Source organism: Sinocyclocheilus anshuiensis, unplaced genomic scaffold (assembly GCF_001515605.1).
Source record: "Sinocyclocheilus anshuiensis isolate Anshui unplaced genomic scaffold, SAMN03320099.WGS_v1.1 scaffold1066, whole genome shotgun sequence".
Classification (NCBI taxonomy): domain Eukaryota; kingdom Metazoa; phylum Chordata; class Actinopteri; order Cypriniformes; family Cyprinidae; genus Sinocyclocheilus; species Sinocyclocheilus anshuiensis.
The window spans coordinates 106,390-124,897 of NW_015540890.1; the positions used below are offsets into that span (position 1 = coordinate 106,390).

The 18,508-nt window shown below is 35.2% G+C and overlaps 3 protein-coding genes across 3 annotated transcripts in view; 1 reads left to right on the forward strand and 2 right to left on the reverse strand.

Annotated features, from left to right (window-relative positions):
- Window positions 1-5,877, forward strand: part of LOC107688796 (V-type proton ATPase 116 kDa subunit a-like) — a 29,581-nt gene extending 23,704 nt beyond the window's left edge. Inside the window, exons 16-20 of the mRNA XM_016486568.1 lie at window positions 1,106-1,219; window positions 1,327-1,416; window positions 2,885-3,005; window positions 3,103-3,274; window positions 5,051-5,877. Of these exons, the coding sequence (XP_016342054.1) occupies window positions 1,106-1,219; window positions 1,327-1,416; window positions 2,885-3,005; window positions 3,103-3,274; window positions 5,051-5,144 (591 nt within the window). The 3' untranslated portion in view covers window positions 5,145-5,877. The remainder of the gene's footprint in view (window positions 1-1,105; window positions 1,220-1,326; window positions 1,417-2,884; window positions 3,006-3,102; window positions 3,275-5,050) is intronic.
- A 1,888-nt stretch (window positions 5,878-7,765) lies between these two features.
- Window positions 7,766-18,508, reverse strand: part of LOC107688803 (tripartite motif-containing protein 35-like) — a 32,663-nt gene continuing 21,920 nt past the window's right edge. The window contains exon 4 of the mRNA XM_016486572.1: window positions 7,766-7,914. Coding sequence (XP_016342058.1) covers window positions 7,766-7,914 — 149 coding nt within the window. The remainder of the gene's footprint in view (window positions 7,915-18,508) is intronic.
- LOC107688800 (E3 ubiquitin-protein ligase TRIM17-like) lies at window positions 8,031-8,910 on the reverse strand. Its single transcript, XM_016486571.1, has 2 exons — window positions 8,213-8,910; window positions 8,031-8,092 (listed from the first exon to the last, which is right to left on the reverse strand). Exons 1-2 carry the CDS (start codon window positions 8,606-8,608, stop codon window positions 8,045-8,047), a joined length of 444 nt encoding a protein of 147 aa, XP_016342057.1. The 5' UTR covers window positions 8,609-8,910; the 3' UTR covers window positions 8,031-8,044.

Genomic DNA, 18,508 nt, shown 5'->3' on the forward strand with positions numbered 1-18,508 from the left:
GATAGTTCACCCAAAAATGACAATTCTGTCATTAATTACTCACCCTCATGTCGTTCCAAACCTGTAAGACCTTCATCTTCGGAACACAAATAAAGATTTTTTTATGAATTCCGAGAGTTCCATAGACAGCAAGGGTACTACCACGATCAAGGCCCAGAAACGTAGCAAGGACATCATTAAAATAATCCATGTGACATCAGGGGTTCAACCATAATTTTTCGAAGCTACGAGAATACTTTTTGTGCGCAAAAGAAAAAAATAATAATGACTTACCTTTGATCTGAACGTAAACAACGTATGCTGTTCTGTGTCTGCAGCACTACGAGCATACGTTGTGATACTCTCAAAAATGGCACCCGGGTGACGCGGAGGAGACGAATTGTTGAATAAAGTCATTATTATTGTTTTCTTTTGCACACAAAAAGTATTCTCGTAGCTTCGTAAAATTACAGTTGAACCCCTGATGTCACATGGATTATTTTAACGATGTCCTTACTACATTTCTGGGCCTTGATTGTGGTAGTACCCTTGCTGTCTATGGAGGGTCAGAGAGCTCTCAGAATTCATAAAAAATATCTTAATTTGTTGTTCCGAAGATGAATGAAGGTCTTATGGGTTTGGAACGACATGTGCGTGAGTAATTAATGACAGAATTTTCATTTTTGGGTGAACTAACCCTTTAAGCTCGTGGACTATGTCAGAAAGTGAACGCGCATCTGTATACTGTATCCAGTATAGACAAGATAGCGACAGTGAATGTAATTTCTATTTGCTTTTGATGCGACACTCGCATTCAGTGTGATCAAGTGTCAGCCGTTGGCGACTGAACGCCAGTGGGCGGGGCCTACGGTGAGAAGATGACTATTCGTCGATGTCTTACTCTGTGTGTTTATGCAAATGTTTGTGCCCAAGTGGCGTCATCTTGCACCTCAGATCCAAACGAGCCGTTTTTGGAGATTAAATAAAGGCTTTGTTTATAATGAGGATGATGTTTTAATGGTACAAAAACCTCTTATATGCCAAAAAATCAAGGTCTCATGTCATGACCCCTTTAATCAGACTTGGCATAAAATGCTCAGCCCTGACGGTCTCGTTGTGTGTGTAGATGGTCGTGCAGAAGGTTCTGGTGATTGTGGCTGTGCTGTCTGTTCCTGTGCTGCTCCTGGGGAAGCCAATGCAAGAATACATCACACACAGGAGGCAGAGAACTCCGCTTTCTGTGAGCAACCCTTCTGAATTCATCTACTTCAGTGACTGGGAATGGACCCACATACAGTTCTTCTGTTTGTGTGTGTGTTTGTGTAACTATGCTCTCATCTTCTGTAGGGAGACAGACGTCCTTTGCTAGCAGAAAACGGCTCTATAAATGCTCACCAGGGAGAGGTGGATGCAAGAGGAGGAGGAGGAGAAGAGCAGGTAAGAGGGAAATAGGGAAAAGTAGACAGGTGTAATGAATTGTTTTTTTTTTATTGATTCATTCAAAGTGATTTGACGCTTAAACGCTTGAGAAATGTCTGCCAGAGCGCTTGACGGTTATGAATGTGCATTGATTTTAATTTTGAGGGTGTGGTGAGAGTCGGGTTTGGGTTGTCAGAAGCACTACTATCTGAATTTCTCAGTAGATGCACTCAGCTTTTGGTCACATGGCAGATCGTCACATCATTCCTCATTATTTGCAGGGTTTTTGACATAGTTAACACAAGTGTGAAGGCAGCTCAGAAAACGTTTGTTTCAGTACAAAAAACTCTGTGTGGACCCTGTTAAGTGATGAGATGATTTTTTTTGTAAGAATTTATTCAAATTAACCATCTGAACAAATGGATTAACTAAAATAAATCTGACTTCTCAAATTCTCAGTGATTCTATTCGTTTTTTATACTTGCATTTTTCATTCCTGTTCTGTTCTGAATAACATTACGTTTAAAGGATTTGTTGTGGAGTGAGGGGAAACTAAAATACATCTTTATAGTGTTTATAAGTGTTCATTTGGTCACACTTTAGTTTAGGGACCAATTCTCGCTATTAACTAACTTATTATCTTTTGCCTCAATGAACTCCTAATTTGCTGCTTATTAATAGTTTAGGTATGGGGTCGAATTAAGTCAGGGGTGCCCAAACACGGTCCTGGAGGGCCGGTGTCCTGCAGAGTTTAGCTCCAACCCTAATCAAACACACCTGAAGCAGCTAATCAAGCTCTTACTAGGCATACTAGAAACTTCCAGGCAGGTGTGTTGAGGCAAGCTGGAGCTAAACTCTGCAGGACACCGGCCCTCCAGGACCGAGTTTGGGCACCCCTGGATTAAGTGATCTAAAAAATGGTCATGCAAAATAAAGCATTAATATGTGCTTCATAAGTACTAATAAACAGACAATATGCATGTAATATGCATGCTAAGCAACTAGTTAATAGTGAGAATTGGTCCCTAAACTAAAGTGTTGCCATTCATTTTATATACTGTTTTCTTACATTATTTTTGAATGTAACAATTAATTGTGACTTACTGAGCCAACTTGTGTGTTTTTTCTTCTTCTCAACAATGCAGTTTTGACCTGGTGCAACTTATTGTATTTTCCAGAAGTTACAATGAATGTGAACTTGATGTTTTGAAGCTTCAAATTTAAAAAGTGCACAAAGCATGTGTGTATATATAAAAGCAGCTTGCATGGCATTCAATCAAGGTACATATTTTATCAATTCTTTCCTTGGGAATCAAACCCATGACCTTGCCATTGCTAGCATGCTGTACTATTCCAGATCTTCTGAAGTCGTACGGTAGCTCTGTGTCACAAACATTACATGATGACAGAAATTAGGTGAACAGTTTCTTGGATTTGCCATTTTTATGATATCTTCTTCTTCTTTCCTTCTGCCATTGTCTGTAAGGAGTTTGATGCAGCGAACGTGTTCATGCACCAGGCCATTCACACCATCGAGTATTGTCTGGGCTGCATCTCCAACACGGCCTCGTACCTGCGGCTCTGGGCCCTCAGCCTGGCTCATGCCCGTAAGTGCTCTCGTGTGTTTCACTGCTGCCGTCGTCACTGAGGAGGAGCATCTAGTCATGCTGTGTGTGTGTGTGCGTGTGTGTGTGTGTTTTTCAGAGTTGTCTGAGGTGCTGTGGTTAATGGTGATGCGGATCTCCTTCCAGCAGCTCAGTTATGTGGGCTCTGTCATCATGGTGGTTATATTTGCTGCCTTCGCTGTGCTAACCGTATCTATCCTGCTCGTCATGGAAGGCCTGTCCGCTTTCCTACACGCACTTCGACTTCACTGGTGAGAGAAACATGTGCTCAACATCCCGCCAAGTTTAAGCTTAGTGAGACTGACTAAGCTGCAATCTAACCCTTGCCCGTATATACTACCATATACAGGTGCATCTCAATAAATTAGAATGTCATGGAAAAGTTATTTTATTTCAGTAATTCAACTCAAATTGTGAAACTCGTGTATTAAATAAATTCAATGCACACAGACTGAAGTTTAAGTCTTTGGTTCCACGACATTCTAATTTATTGATATGCACCTGTATACTCAAATTATGCAGACCTGTCCTAAATTTAAGATTTATGTACTTGAATTTCATATACATTGTCCATTCATTTGGATTACACAGATTTAATATAAACAAAGTAAATAAAATGTAATGCATATTTGTCAGTCATATATGACCCTGGACCACAAAACCAGTCATAAGGGTCAATTTTTTGAAATTGAGATTTATACATCATCTGAAATCTGAATAAACAAGCTTTCCATTGATGTATGGTTTCTTAGGAAATGACAATGTATGGTGTATAGTTTGTTATGATAGGACAATATGTGGCCGAGATATAACTATTTGTAAATCTGGAATCTGAGGGTGCAAAAAAATCAAAATATTGAGAAAATCGCCTTTAAAGTTGTCCAAATGTAGGAAATTTACAAAATATCTTCATGGAACATGAACTTAATATCCTAATGATTTTTGGCATAAAAAAAAATCGATAATTTTGACCCATACAATGTATTGTTGACAACTTAAGACTGAGGTCCAGGGTCTCACATGTAAAAGAAATGGGTGGTATTTCTGGAATAGTACTAATAATAACGAATTTGTTAATTCAAAACAATTTGAATAAATGCATTTTGAAAATATAATTTCTTTAAATAAAATCAAATAGATGCAAATATTTAAGAAACTGACATGATTTTTTGGAGTGCAGAAATCTTACCTGTTTTATTTATGTATGAATGACAAATATACATCGTATTAGGTTTATTAGTTTACGTTAAAACTGTAATCCAGATACATGGAAATTTAGGCCGGTCATTTTAAAAACGTAATTTTGTGAAATGTTCTGATTCCAGTGTATGCTTGTGCTATATTTAAAATAAATGCCCTCTGTTTTGATATTTTATTAAAAAAAATTTTGTTCAAAGACATTTATACTTTTTTTCTTTTTTTGACTCAAGTGTTTTGGGCCACTGTATACACATATATTCCCCAAATTAAGTATATACAATAATGTAAGGTCTTTGAAATATCTTGTTTGTTTTTTTAATTCCTCACAACTCTTTGCTGTGGTTAAAAAAAAGAATGGTGGAACAGTTTAAGAAGTTTAAGAAGAAAAATTGAAGAAGATGGAATTCTAATTATCTTGTAAACCAATGAGATCTTTATAACAGTATAGCAGACGACTTTCATAAATGCATATAAATATGAGTTATTAGTGATAACTTATCACTCTGCATCTCACAATAATACGTCTTAGAAATATATTTGTGTACCACGACCTCTAACGTGGACAGTTTTACTGATGTACTAAAAAACCTTTTTTCTTGATAAAGTATAAACTATAAATCAGATGACAGAAAGCATGTATTAGACGTATACAGCATGTTTTTCAGCAATGTTTTGATGATTATAGGTCTTAGAAATTTGCTCATCAAACATGATACAGTAGGCTTTATATGGTTATTTGGATTGATCATGCTGTACTTTTATTATCAGATTTCTGACTCTCTCTCTCTCTCTCTCTCTCTCTCTTTCTCTCTCTCTTCCTCTCTCAGGGTGGAGTTTCAGAATAAATTCTACAGTGGAACAGGCTACAAACTCACTCCGTTTGCCTTCACATCAGAAATTGGAGCTTTCTCTCTAAAGTGACCCATGAACTTCCTCTAGTAGTCATGGGACAGGAAAGAATAATGTAATTATTTTGCTGGGGGCACAAAGTGCATTTTAAAATGTATCATGGAAGCATCTTTCGTTTTCTTTTATATTTTAGCTTGAGTGGCGCTGGACCTGAAAAATCAAACATGAAAAATGTTTTAGCGCCCTATTATGCATCCACATCCATATCTTTGACACTTTGCAACATTATCTTTGAAACTATATCTGAGTACATTGCACACATGTGATGTTGAGTCTTTTAGTTGAGTGAACATGATTTTTTAATTGAAGTCTTGAGTCCACATAAAATAAAGTTCTTTTAGCTAATGCTGCATAATCAGGTGTATCTGTGAGCAGTTATGGTTTAATCTAATTATGCTTTAATGCTGCAAGTACAAACCGTTTGTACAATTATGAAATAATTTGGCAATTAATCACAAGAACTGCAAGAATATGTACACTTTAAATGAAATAAAGTACATTAAGAATGTTTTCTCACAATGACCTCCCAACATAAAATTAAAATCAGTTTTAAAATGAGTTTGCTAATTTTCAGGTTGTTAATCAATAGCTTGAAATGTTTTGATTTACAGCATTTTTCAAAAGGAATAATCTTCCATCCATGTGCTCTTTTATTGTTGTTTTCTACTATCACAATTAAACTCTGTTTTAATTATGGAGCTGATGTCAAGCCTCACAGTTGTACTTGCTGATCAGTAAAGACCAAAGCCTTTCAATACTGAAAAAAAACAGGAATCATACCTGCGCTGACCTGCACTCATCCTTCCACCAATGTTAGATTTTGATATTTTTGGTACCCAAAGCACACCGATGCACAATTTCTGGGCACAATTCAGCAATATTGATGAATATAGGGAATGTTTAGGTCTATATGAGTTTGATTAGTAAATGTTCTAAGATGTGTTGCTCCAGGAGCAGTGTTAGGAAATACTGGCTGTGTCTAAAAGCTAGCTGTCCTATCAGGTAATGATTCTGCAAGCAACGTTTGCACACAAAAGTACCTCACATGATTTCAGACAAACTGCATAAAGGCAGCATAAAGGTTTAATGATCTACAACAAAATAGAGCTTTGGTGATAACTAAGCAAATGCTTAATTACTACCATATTGATTTCTCACTTGAAATGGCATCAAAAGTGAAAAACAAAAGTCAAAAAAGTACATTTACACACAAACTGACCACCAACCGCAAACTTTTAAGTTGCCATCTTATTTTACCTGTCATGGAATGGAATGCATACACTGTAAAGATTGTATTAAAAATCGTAGTTAGAAATGTACTGTGAAAGCAATGCATGCTGGGTCATTTTCTTACAAATAACTGTGAATGAACAGCAGAATGAAGCTAACATCACAGTAACTTACTGCTCTTGTTTTACTGTGAACTCTCATTATAAAGTTGTCTTTAACTGTGCCACTGTCAGAAATGTACTTGTTCACTACTGTAATTATTTTGAAGTCACCATCCTGGTGATTGGTGATCCCATTTGTTTGGGATCTTGGACCTTGTAAATTCATATTCAAATTTCTGACCTAGTCATGTCAGAAGTGACAAATAAAAACATTTGTCAAAATGATGACAAGCTAGAATATGAATAAGCTAATTACCTGACTTTAAGATATTCAAACTATTCTTAGCATGTATATGAAATTTAATTTTAGCATTTTTTAAGCATGAATATTAATCAATAACTTATTTTATATTCATAATTGTTTGTGGATGGACCTTACACAATAGTGAAGCAACTGCTGAGATGCGTCTTTAAAATGTCTCGACATACAAAACACAACAAATAAAAACAACACTTACAACATTACAAAATAAGCAACACAATGTTTATATGCACTGTAGAAACAAAGTATGATGCTGTTTGTTTACAAGAATATTTCTGAGAGTGCAGTTTGATACAAGAGAAGTCCCGCTGTGGAATTACTGTGAACGTAATGCAATTATTAATATATTGTAATTTTACACATTGTAGTCTGTAACACACACAGAGTGCATTTGCCTGAGGTTCTGGAGGTCTAGTGCAGAGTTCAACTCCTGTAATTAAACAGTTATAATAATCTACTCTAGACATTCAGCTTTACTGGAACATTACAGGCAGGTGTGTTGGAGCCGGGCTTTTGATCTGATTCTGTTTGGATCCTCTACTCAGTTGTCACTCCCCTACGCTACAATCACATTCATATTTGAGTGTGACGCCAATCAAAATCAATCAAATCCAAAAATCAATCAAAATCCAGTCAACAACAGCTGAATAGAACCAAGACCTGCCCTATATATATTTTCTTTTTTGATAATATAATGAAAAAATGTAGCGCAGGGCAGGTCAATATACAGAAGAAAAAAAATTATCTATTGCTACTTCTGTTTGTTTGGGTTTTTTTTTTACCTAAAAATATAATTTCATATATTTTCAGATATGTGTTGTTTAATATCCATTAGTTACCCTAATACAGAATATCCAATATTGAACCATAAAATGCAAAACAATGAAAACAACAAATTCTTGTACCTTAATTTATCTAAAAGCAGAATGAGATTTAACTGTGATTTTCTGTTGTTACAATCAGTTTAACTGGTAAGATCCTCAGAGGGGAAGTTGTGCAGCGATTATATAGGAATGGAAAGACAGTCTCTGTGAAGGTTGTTGTGAATGATCACTGAACGACACACTGGTCAAATCAGAAGAGAGTGTGAGCCAAGGATGTGCTGTCTTTGGATCTAGAGTCAATGGAGCTGCAAAGAGAATTAAATCAGATGAGAGGATATGATGGTATATTAGAAATACAAACCTATTTACATAAACATACTCTGAAACTTAAGTAGCTAAGGGCTTTAGTATGTTTGGACATTTTCATAGTTTTTGTCAATTGTATGACGCATGATAATTCTCATGAAGTAGTCCCATTTGTGCCTGAAATTTGCAGGACATATATTTTTACATTATTTAACTTGTAAAGGATAAACATATACAAATATTACTAGCAAGGCACTGTGCTTAGCATATGAAATGAAAGCCATTTTCTGATCCTACCTTGTGAGATGGAAGCACTTCACTGATGGGTCTGAATGTGTGATTGACGTGTTTCTCTGAGTCTCTGCACACTAAACACACCGGCTGTTTGTCCTCCAGACAGAAGAGTTTGAGTTTCTCACTGTGTAAACTGCAGCTCTCTTCAGATCCTGATGAGCGCCTCTCGTTTCGCTCCTTTATCAGTGAATCACACAAGTTTTTTAACGCTAGATTACGTGGAGGCTCTGGTCTTGACGATCTTCTTCTGCAGACAGGACACTCCTGAGTTTTCTTGGTTCTCCAGAACTGTTGAAGACACTCTTTACAAAAACTGTGACTGCAGGACAGAAGAACAGGATGCTTGAAGATTTCACAGCAAACGGGACAAGAAAGCTCTTCCACCAATTTGGAATCCATTTCCTCTTCTTGTAAAAGCTGCAACGATCTACAATTTACTTTCACTTTCTGACTTTGAAAAGTAAATAACAATTACAACCAAAATCAAACCTATTCTGTTCAATACACTTCTCCAAAATCCTCATTTACAGTGTCCTCCTCTGATCTCCAAAACACTGACTCTTTAGCCTTCAGTAAGATATTGGAGAAATCATAAGACTAGTCACTTCCTGGTAGGGTAAAGGTTAAAGATAAAGAAGGGTGGAGTTTCTGATGTGTTTTGAGCTTCTGAACAGAGACTGAATGTACAGTTGAACTTTATTTGTGCTTTCATCCACCGGACTCAATAAACTGAGAATCAAACTACCCTGCTGAACAAAAACCCCAATAGAAACCTTTACAGGATTTGTAATGGTTTTACTGGTTATAATAGCAATTGTATTGGTTTTAATGGATACTGAAATGGTGTCTGTTGGTCTCTACTGGTAGTTAGTTGCATTCGGTTGGTGACTTGATAAAACCACTAAATCCTAACAGAATATGTTTCAAAACGCACTACAGAAAACCGTTTTTAATGGTTTTAATAGTTAAAAGTTGATGGTTTGTAATGTTTGTAATGGTATTTGTAGTGGAAACCATTAGAATTTCTGTGATGGTTTCTATTGTTTTTTTTTCAGCATGTGAATGTATTTTTTTAATAGCAGGAAAGAGAAATAACCTGTCAGTAGCAGCACAATAATTAAACAACAACAACTATCTAGTTTTATGTTTCTAATATTCTATCAGAAACAGTTTCAATGAAACACTAGGGGAAGGGAATTACAGCCTATAGATTTATAAATCAATCTATAAATCTGTTATTTTTAACATTGACTCTTGTGTGCAGACTGATTCAAATGCAACACTGGCTTTTAAAAACAACAACAGCAACAGGGTATTGTCAGTGTATTTTAAGACCCTTTTTGTTAATGTAATCATAATTGAACATATCATAAAAAATAAAAAAAGATTGACAAATTTATTGTTTGATGCGGCAGTTCTTCGTTGGGGTTTTACAGCAGAATGCATCCGAGATGCAGCAGTTTATTTTGACTTTTAATTGTGACAGTGGCGTGCTATGCCGTGTAATGGCAGTAATGTGGTTCTATGTAATTTTTTAATAAAAAATATATTTATTATCTATAATTTTCATACCTTTAATACTTAACTGAAGGGTATAGACTCAGAAGATATATTGCCAGACAAGTTGAATAAGGCCATTAGGAATGGCATCAAATACTACTATAAACACTTTGGCGGTTACAGGGATCGTATGAATGAATGAATTAATGAGTTTCTGTAAAACAATTTATTTTTAAACGTAAAATATACTACGTATACCCAACGTATCAAAAATTAACTCAGGAATGATTTTCCAAAGTTTGCCTTTAGACTGCAGGTAGTTCTTTATCCATTTTTTTTCTTAAATACAAAATTAGCAGTATTAAAGTCAAGTACATTAAGAGCACCATCTTCAGTTGGAAAAAGACAAGACTGTTTTTTTATGTAATGTGGTCTGTTCTTCCAGATGAAATTGAACAAAAAAGTATCCAGCTCTGTTATGACCGATTGTGAAACATCTAATGCAAGAGCTGTATACACTAAACGTGACAACCCTTCAGTTCTGGATAATAACATTCTTCCTTTTAGTGACAGATTTCTCTTTAACTATGAATTTAATATTTGTTTAATTTTCTTAAAAAATTGGATTGCACATTATTTTGATTTGTAGGTGTCAAGACATTATGAAGTGGTCCTCACTATTTGAAAGATCCATAATTCAGCTAAAAGCTGTTTTGTCTTGGGATGTGCTCATTATAATTATTATAATATAATAATATAATATAATTATTATTGATTTTGCGCCTCAGAAGGCCTGCCTTATGCTCACTGATCCATAGCTCCTCTTGAGGGCGCTGTGCGAAAGGAAGAACTAACATAGAAGAAGAAGACTGTGGGCGGCGGCGGGAAACATAAATAGGAGCTCTGTGTTTATATGAGTGAAATACATTACTTTTTATTATCCGGACTGTAAAAACTACCCAACATGGTTCAAGAATATCATGTACTGAGATGTTTTTCCTGTCAAACATTTCAAGTACAGCAGGTAACAAGAAATTTCCAAAAGAAAAGCATTCAAAAATTCTACACACCCGTTTTGCTTTTTTATTTCTTAGATCTTTTAAGGCCTCAATATAATGCTTAAGTTCAATTTTAAATAATGTAATGTTAGGTTTATTCTTACTCCTTTTTTGTTCGTGTATATGGTATTTCCCATACATAATTATTAAATAATTACCTAATTTTGCTCCAAACTCTTAATTTTATACATCAAAACTATATCTTTACCAGAGAGTCGAATCTTTAATTTTGTAAATTGTAATATTAGATATTCAATATCAATCCAAAACATTTGGGTAGATACATATTCATAAAATAAATGTTTTATGGATTCTTCCTTTAAGTTACAAAAGAAGCATATAGTCTCCATGCCTCTAAAAAATAGTTGTGACTACTAATCTCTCTGGGTAAATCAAATGAATGACTTTATAAGTAACTTCTTTAACTTTATTGGTGAGACTAGGTTAACTCCAGACCTCTTTCCATTCAATCTAATTATAACGAATTCCAAAAAGCTATGCATTATGGGAATCATACCTGCGCTGACCTGCACTCATCCTTCCACCATTGTTAGATTTTGATATTTTTGGTACCCAAAGCACACCGATGCACAATTTCTGGCCACAATTCAGCAATATTTATGAATATAGGAAATGTTTAGGTCTATTTGAGTTTGATTAGTAAATGTTAGTAGTCAATATACGATAACTTATGACAAATTGATTGATGACTTTGACCTTTGACCCATAATTATATCCATATGCGACCACTGACATCATAATAATTTCCATATGCGAAAATCGGCGCTCGTGAAATCCGGCCGTCAACCTTTGAGCTCCGGGGGATGACAAATGATGTTTGTTCAGATGTATGAAAGTGACCAAGGATGACAGGTGATAAATTAAGTATTGTTTTTGAAGATATTATGGTCCGTTTCCATATCCGGACGCATGTGTGTCTTACGTCCCCCGTGGTATCAGGTTGCTGTGTGTCATGCTCGCTCTCTCTCGCTCTCTCTCTCTCTCTCTCTCTCTCTGTGTGTGTATGGGGAGCTGTGATTAAAAACAAGCATTGATGAAGAATAAACAGAATAAACTATTTTAACAGATCGTGAGATCGTATCACAATATGTGTGTGTGTGCTGGTGTATATACTGTATTAAAGATTCTCAGCATATTAATGAATTGAAAATAAATCAATAAAAAATATAAATACCCTTACATTATTTTGGGAGCGATGATGACCGCTCAGTGAATTAAATGTTTCCCAAAATTGTGCTTGGTTTAAGTCTGAGATCATCTGTATTTCTCTCTCTCCCCCTCTCTCTCTCCCGCCGCCTGTGTGTGAGTGTGCTCATGGCTGTGTGTGTCGAGCCCCCACCCGTCCTGTCATTTCGGTCCGCTGCGAGAGAGAAAGCGGATAAGTTTGGCAAAAGTTTTAAATGCACTATATCTATCTCAAAGCGCAATATTACTGTAATGTTTAAATAAACCGATTCCCTATTCATCTGATGTCCAGCGGTTCTTCTTTATATTGTAACTACGTTTCTTATTTTAAGCATGGTATGCTTACATGGTCTACAATGGCTCAGTGGTCTATGCAGTCATGATGTGATGCAATAATTCGTTTTTGATCATCGTATCTCATTTCCGTCTCAAACGGGGTTTAAAATGCGTTTAGCTAATATCACATCTATTTTAAATATTAATTAACCTTTATTCATCAATTTTTTTAATTTGGTTATGTTTTATTTCACAATGTCGATCTGTTTAAACAGATGTTCTCACGGAGTTCGAACAAACCATTATGTTATGTTAAATAAACAGTAGTACTAGCTGTTTGTACACATGTTTCAGATCCGTGGCGATGTAAATATTGTCTTCTGTTACAGTTGTAATCTACACATTCCTAAATTCTCTGTCACCGCTCAAAATCACATCTAAAACTAATAAACTATCTTTAACCTACGGCTTAAACACACAAACACACACACACACACAGACACACACACACACACACCCGTTTGCTTAGCTATCTAAATAGGGACATTACACAGACTCCTGTTGTTGTTCTTTTATCTACAGATAATTATACATTTTACAACCTAACCCATCGCAGAAAACGTTACATCTTACAAAATAAATAAATAATTGACATGATTTATAAGTAATTTTCTCATGGGTTCAATAAAATGGCTCATGCAATGTCAAAAATGTTCATGCTCCTCTCTCGGTCACTTGGCCACTGTAGTTTAGGATAAACAAGTACACCAACACAACATTCAATCATCCGAATATTATTATTATTTTTATTTATTTAGTCATTTAGCAGACACTTTTATCCAAAGCGACTTACATTATTAATAATAATATAATGTAATTAATAATTACATTTATTATCTTCTTTTAAATGAAAATATATTAATTAGGCGATCGCATATGATATAAAGCAAAGCAAAACATTTACATTAGTTTTAGTTATCGCTAAAAATAAAAAAAAACGTCGCACATTTTACCAGGATCGGGGGAAAAAAATATATATTTTAACAGGTCAAACGATAAGGACTATTGGGGGCAAGGACAGGTCCGGTCATGTTTATGAAGACTTTACATAGATAATTCAATTCAATTTAATTCAATTCACATTAATTTCTTATAACTTTTTTCACAAAACAAATTGTTGCAACGCAGTTTCACAGAAAATTAAAGATTCTACATTATATTTAGAACCCTTTATATTCATATTTACATCATATTTACAAACTTTTATATTCATATTTACATTATATTAATGGATTTTATACTCTATCACCCCTAAACCTACCCATCACAGTACACTTTCTGCATTTTAATATTTTCATAAACATCATTTAATATAATTTATAATGTAAAAAGCTGTTATGTTCATGGGGGTAAATTTTGCACAGGTCAATCATTTTGACTAATAATATAAATCTGGTTTACGGGGACACTCCATAGACATAATGACTTATACTGTACACACACAAAAAAAATCTGCATACATACAGTGGGTACGGAAAGTATTCAGACCCCCTTAAATTTTTCACTCTGTTATATTGCAGCCATTTGCTAAAATCATTTAAGTTAATTTTTTTTCCTCATTAATGTACACACAGCACCCCATATTGACAGAAAACAGAAAAACCGTTGACATTTTTGCAGATTTATTAAAAAAGAAAAACTGAAATATCACATGGTCCTAAGTCCTAAGTATCTTTGCTCAGTATTTAGTAGAAGCACCCTTTTGATCTAATACAGCCATGAGTCTTTTTGGGAAAGATGCAACAAGTTTTTCACACCTGGATTTGGGGATCCTCTGCCATTCCTCCTTGCAGATCCTCTCCAGTTCTGTCAGGTTGGATGGTAAACGGTAAACGTTAGCCATTTTTAGGTCTCTCCAGAGATGCTCAATTGGGTTTAAGTCAGGGCTCTGGCTGGGGGCTGGGCGAACAGTCACAGAGTTGTTGTGAAGCCACTCCTTCGTTATTTTAGCTGTGTGCTTAGGGTCATTGTCTTGTTGGAAGGTAAACCTTCGGCCCAGTCTGAGGTCCTGAGCACTCTGGAGAAGGTTTTCGTCCAGGATATCCCTGTACTTGGCCGCATTCATCTTTCCCTCGATTGCAACCAGTCGTCCTGTCCCTGCAGCTGAAAAACACCCACACAGCATGATGCTGCCACCACCATGCTTCACTGTTGGGACTGTATTGGACAGGTGATGAGCAGTGCCTGGTTTTCTCCACACATACCACTTAGAATTAAGGCCAAAAAGTTCTATCTTGGTCTCATCAGACCAGAGAATCTTATTTCTCACCATCTTGGAGTCCTTTCTTTACAGCCGTAATGTTACGCTTTGTTTTAAGAAGCTTGTTTAAATAACAACGAGACCTCTTTACATATGCTTTGGATTTAACCGCGACGACATAAATATTCTTAATTTAGACACGGTTGTAAAATACGCAGTCCTAAGGTATCAGGGCATTTTTTGCTCTCTCTCTCTCTCTCTCTTTCGCTCTCACGCACGCGTGCGCATTCAATCGTCCCGAGTCTTATTCTCTTCTTTTAAATGAAAATAAATGAATTAATTATGTGATCGCATATGATATAAAACAAAGGAAAACATTTACACTAGTTTTAGTCATCACAAAAAATATAAAAACGTTGTACATTTTACCAGGATCGGGGAAAAAATATATATATTTTAACAGGTCAAACGATAAGGACTATTGGGGGCACGGACATGTCCAGTCATGTTTATGGAGCCTTTACATAGACAATTTAATTAAATTCACATTAATTTCTTATAACTTTTTTTTTTACAAAACAAATTGTTGCAACGCAGTTTCACAGAAAATTAAAGTTTCTACATCATATTTACAAACTTTTATATTCATATTTACATTATATTAATGAATTTTATACTCTATCACCCCTAAACCTACCGATCACAGTAAACTTTCTGCATTTTTATATTTTCATAAACATCATTTAATATAATTTATAATGTAAAAAGCTGTTATGTTCATGGGTGTAAATTTTGCACAGGTCAATCATTTTGAGTAATAATATAAATTTGGTTTACGGGGACACTCCATAGACATAATGACTTTTACTGTACACACTGTACAACTACCATCACACAAAAAAATCTGCATACATGCATACATGCAACCATGCTTGGGACGGCCCACATAAACGAGCAAAAATGCTTTACATGTCTTGAAATAATAATTTCTGAACATTAAACATTGACTATCAATATTTATTCACCTGTTTCTCGTTGTTTCTCATTAAAATTCATTAAAGTAAATTGCATCGCTAATGTCATAGAATAGCACATTGTAATGAAGTGTTACAACGTCCCCCATCTGCGCAACTGGAATTTAAAACTGGTTAGTGTCTACTGCTAGTTATCAAAGCATAAAAAAATAAAAGATAAAAAAAAAATTAAACTAAAATCTAATCGGATCTGATAAATAACATGTTGGGGATTAAAATAATAGCAGATTTGTCTAATTTTAAATGAAAAATGTACTTAAGCCAGAATTAAAATTATACTATGGTACCACGTGTGTTACAACTAACCCGCATTACAATGTCCTCCGCACTCCCCTATGTCTATTTGAAATAATATGGTAATAACATATATGACATCATAGTAGCATGTTACTGAAGCAAATCATACATTTAATCAAGTATTCATCATTTATTTAAGTTTATTGAACTTATAAAACACATTTTAAACGAAAATGTAAGTTTTTCACTAACTGCGCATAAACGTTATTTTCGCAAACATGTACATTCACGCTGCTCACATATTATTATAGCTCAGCTCGTGTTGAATACAGTACAATCAGACTTTAGCCATTAATATATTTTTTAAGATACTGAAAAACACAAATGTCAAAACGTATCCAGTGATTATATATAACACGCTGTATAATATAAACCTTTAATAGTTTTAGGTCGCAATAAATATGGAAAATGATACCTTACATTTTTTTAGAGTGCTATGTCCAAATATGAATGAGTGATTTACAAAAATACATTTAGTTTAATTTGAATCGTAAACAAAATCTCACAGGTCCTCTAGGGGTATTCTCCTATGTGAAACTGATGGACTGCTTCAGCCCCCTCACAGTGAGGGAGGAGTTCCAGACCGCATGATCTAAGTAAATGGGCTACATCTATTTCAAAGCATAACATTAAGTATATCTTAACTGAAATGCTTTTGTCATTTAAAATGAAATAAAAAAATTTTGTGTGGAGATTAATATTTTATTTTAACATAAATGTTTGTACTGAAACCAATATCTTGTGCACTAAAAATGTGTCAATGTCTCAAAAAAAAGTGTACATATCTTAGATTATTACTAGGTCGAGCATGTAGCTATGATCTAATTCTACACTTATATAGTTGTATTTTTCTGAACCGACCTTTATCAGCGTGATAAATATCATATACTATCAATATACTATTGGTTATCTACTCGGAAATATATGTAGACAGACCATATGTAACCGCTTGTCTGCTGATCTTTGAAAAGAGAGATTATTACTTTAACAGTAGCTAGTCCTTTGCCCAAATAACGTTCCGGTTCATTGAAAATGTTTGTTTAAACAACAACTTGTCAGGCTTAAGTCAACTACAGATACGAGAAAAGACATTCCAAATGCTACTCATGTCACCATGATACGTATTCTTCGGATACCTGCTGATTTTTAGGGGTTGTAAACCGTGCTTGAATGAAACAGCACATGTGAGGTCTTCACCCTGAGAATATTTAATTGCGCTTAAAAAGCACAGATCAAGCTAAATGAAATAGCGTAGGCCTACACCACACCAGACTCCTGATGCCCTGCGGTAGAAAATACCTACGCTGTTAAAACTTATATATACAGTATGTTACATTTTAAGATGGCTCGTGTTTTGTGTGTATGATTGGGTGTGTATATATGATTTTACTTTTCTTATTTTCTACAAAGATTCAATTTAAATTCAATTCCTAGTAAATATAAGACCAAAACATTATATTAGAAAAGAATCATGTTGTTGATGTTTCACCACTGTTGTAGTATTTTCCCATCTAATCGTAATTGCTAGGCCTTGCGCTTTGTTTCCTAGTATTCGCTGTCATGTTCGAGATGTTAGAGGACAATATTTCTGTGAATTTGCTTGATTTAATAAAATATCGCTTTAACCCTTTGTCTTCCTTGCTTTAACCATTTCTTAATAATTCCCTTCCGTCCGCTCGTTTTCCGTTTATTAAATTGAACACAAAATATATTTGTACAATTGCTCATTTGTGAGACGCTTAGGATAAAGGCGTATGCCAAATCCAAAAATTGAACTCTGAGAAAAGGATAACGAGTGATTCAAACTTTTATTTACCTTTTATTATATGAAGAAAATGATCAAATTGTCGTTAAACAATAGTGATGACATTACTGTTTATCTAGCCAGAAAAGAAAATCTCTGCATGCCAACATGTTTTTGTGTAATATGAAATTGACTAGCGTTTCAATAATTTCACATATCACGGAACCATAATGTATTTGAACAAGCATTACACATAAATCCGTTACACACGTACACAGACAGAGAACCTCATCAATGTACATCTCATCGCTACATTCAGACATCACATCCAGAATTTTTCTGGTAGTTACACAGATTGACTCTTTGCTGTCAATACTGACTCTTGTCAAATCAGACCATGAACTGCTTAGATCTCTTGTGTCATCCATTTCATTTTTTAGGTTTTTTACACGCTCGAGATCCCCCGTACAATCATGATTTGGATCGGACGCATGATCGATGACCGTGTGCATAAGATCAATCATTTGGTCTCTGTAACATTGTTTAAACGTAGAGTCTTTTACAGGACACGTTTTTCCCGCGGCACAGTCGCACTCCAGTTGCTCATCCGCAGCAGCGCCAGAACTCCAGTCACGCTCCATCAGCTTTTGTGTAGCGTACTTTTCAGAATTTGATTCGTTCCAAGACGTAAACTCCTATTCGATAATGTTGCCTCAATTTCCTAGAATTTGGATTGACTGTTTTAATCCACGACGGTCCAGGCCTTGTGCAATTTCAATTTCGGTTAATGGGTTAGACCCCCGAAGCGATACTGAAAAATTGCAGAGTGCTTCAGGATCAGACAAATTGGATTGTTGAAGCCGATTCTGACGGTCCGTGTAGATAACGTTTTGATCAAACATTGCAACATGTATTCTATCCAGC

Excerpts from the sequence above, each read along its gene's own strand:
- LOC107688800 (XM_016486571.1), bottom strand. The coding sequence starts at position 8,608 with ATGGATTCCAAATTGGTGGAAGAGCTTTCTTGTCCCGTTTGCTGTGAA. Across the intron at positions 8,093-8,212 it reads AAGTGCTTCCATCTCACAAG|GCACAAATGGGACTACTTCA; the intron begins GTAGGATCAGAA and ends TGCAAATTTCAG.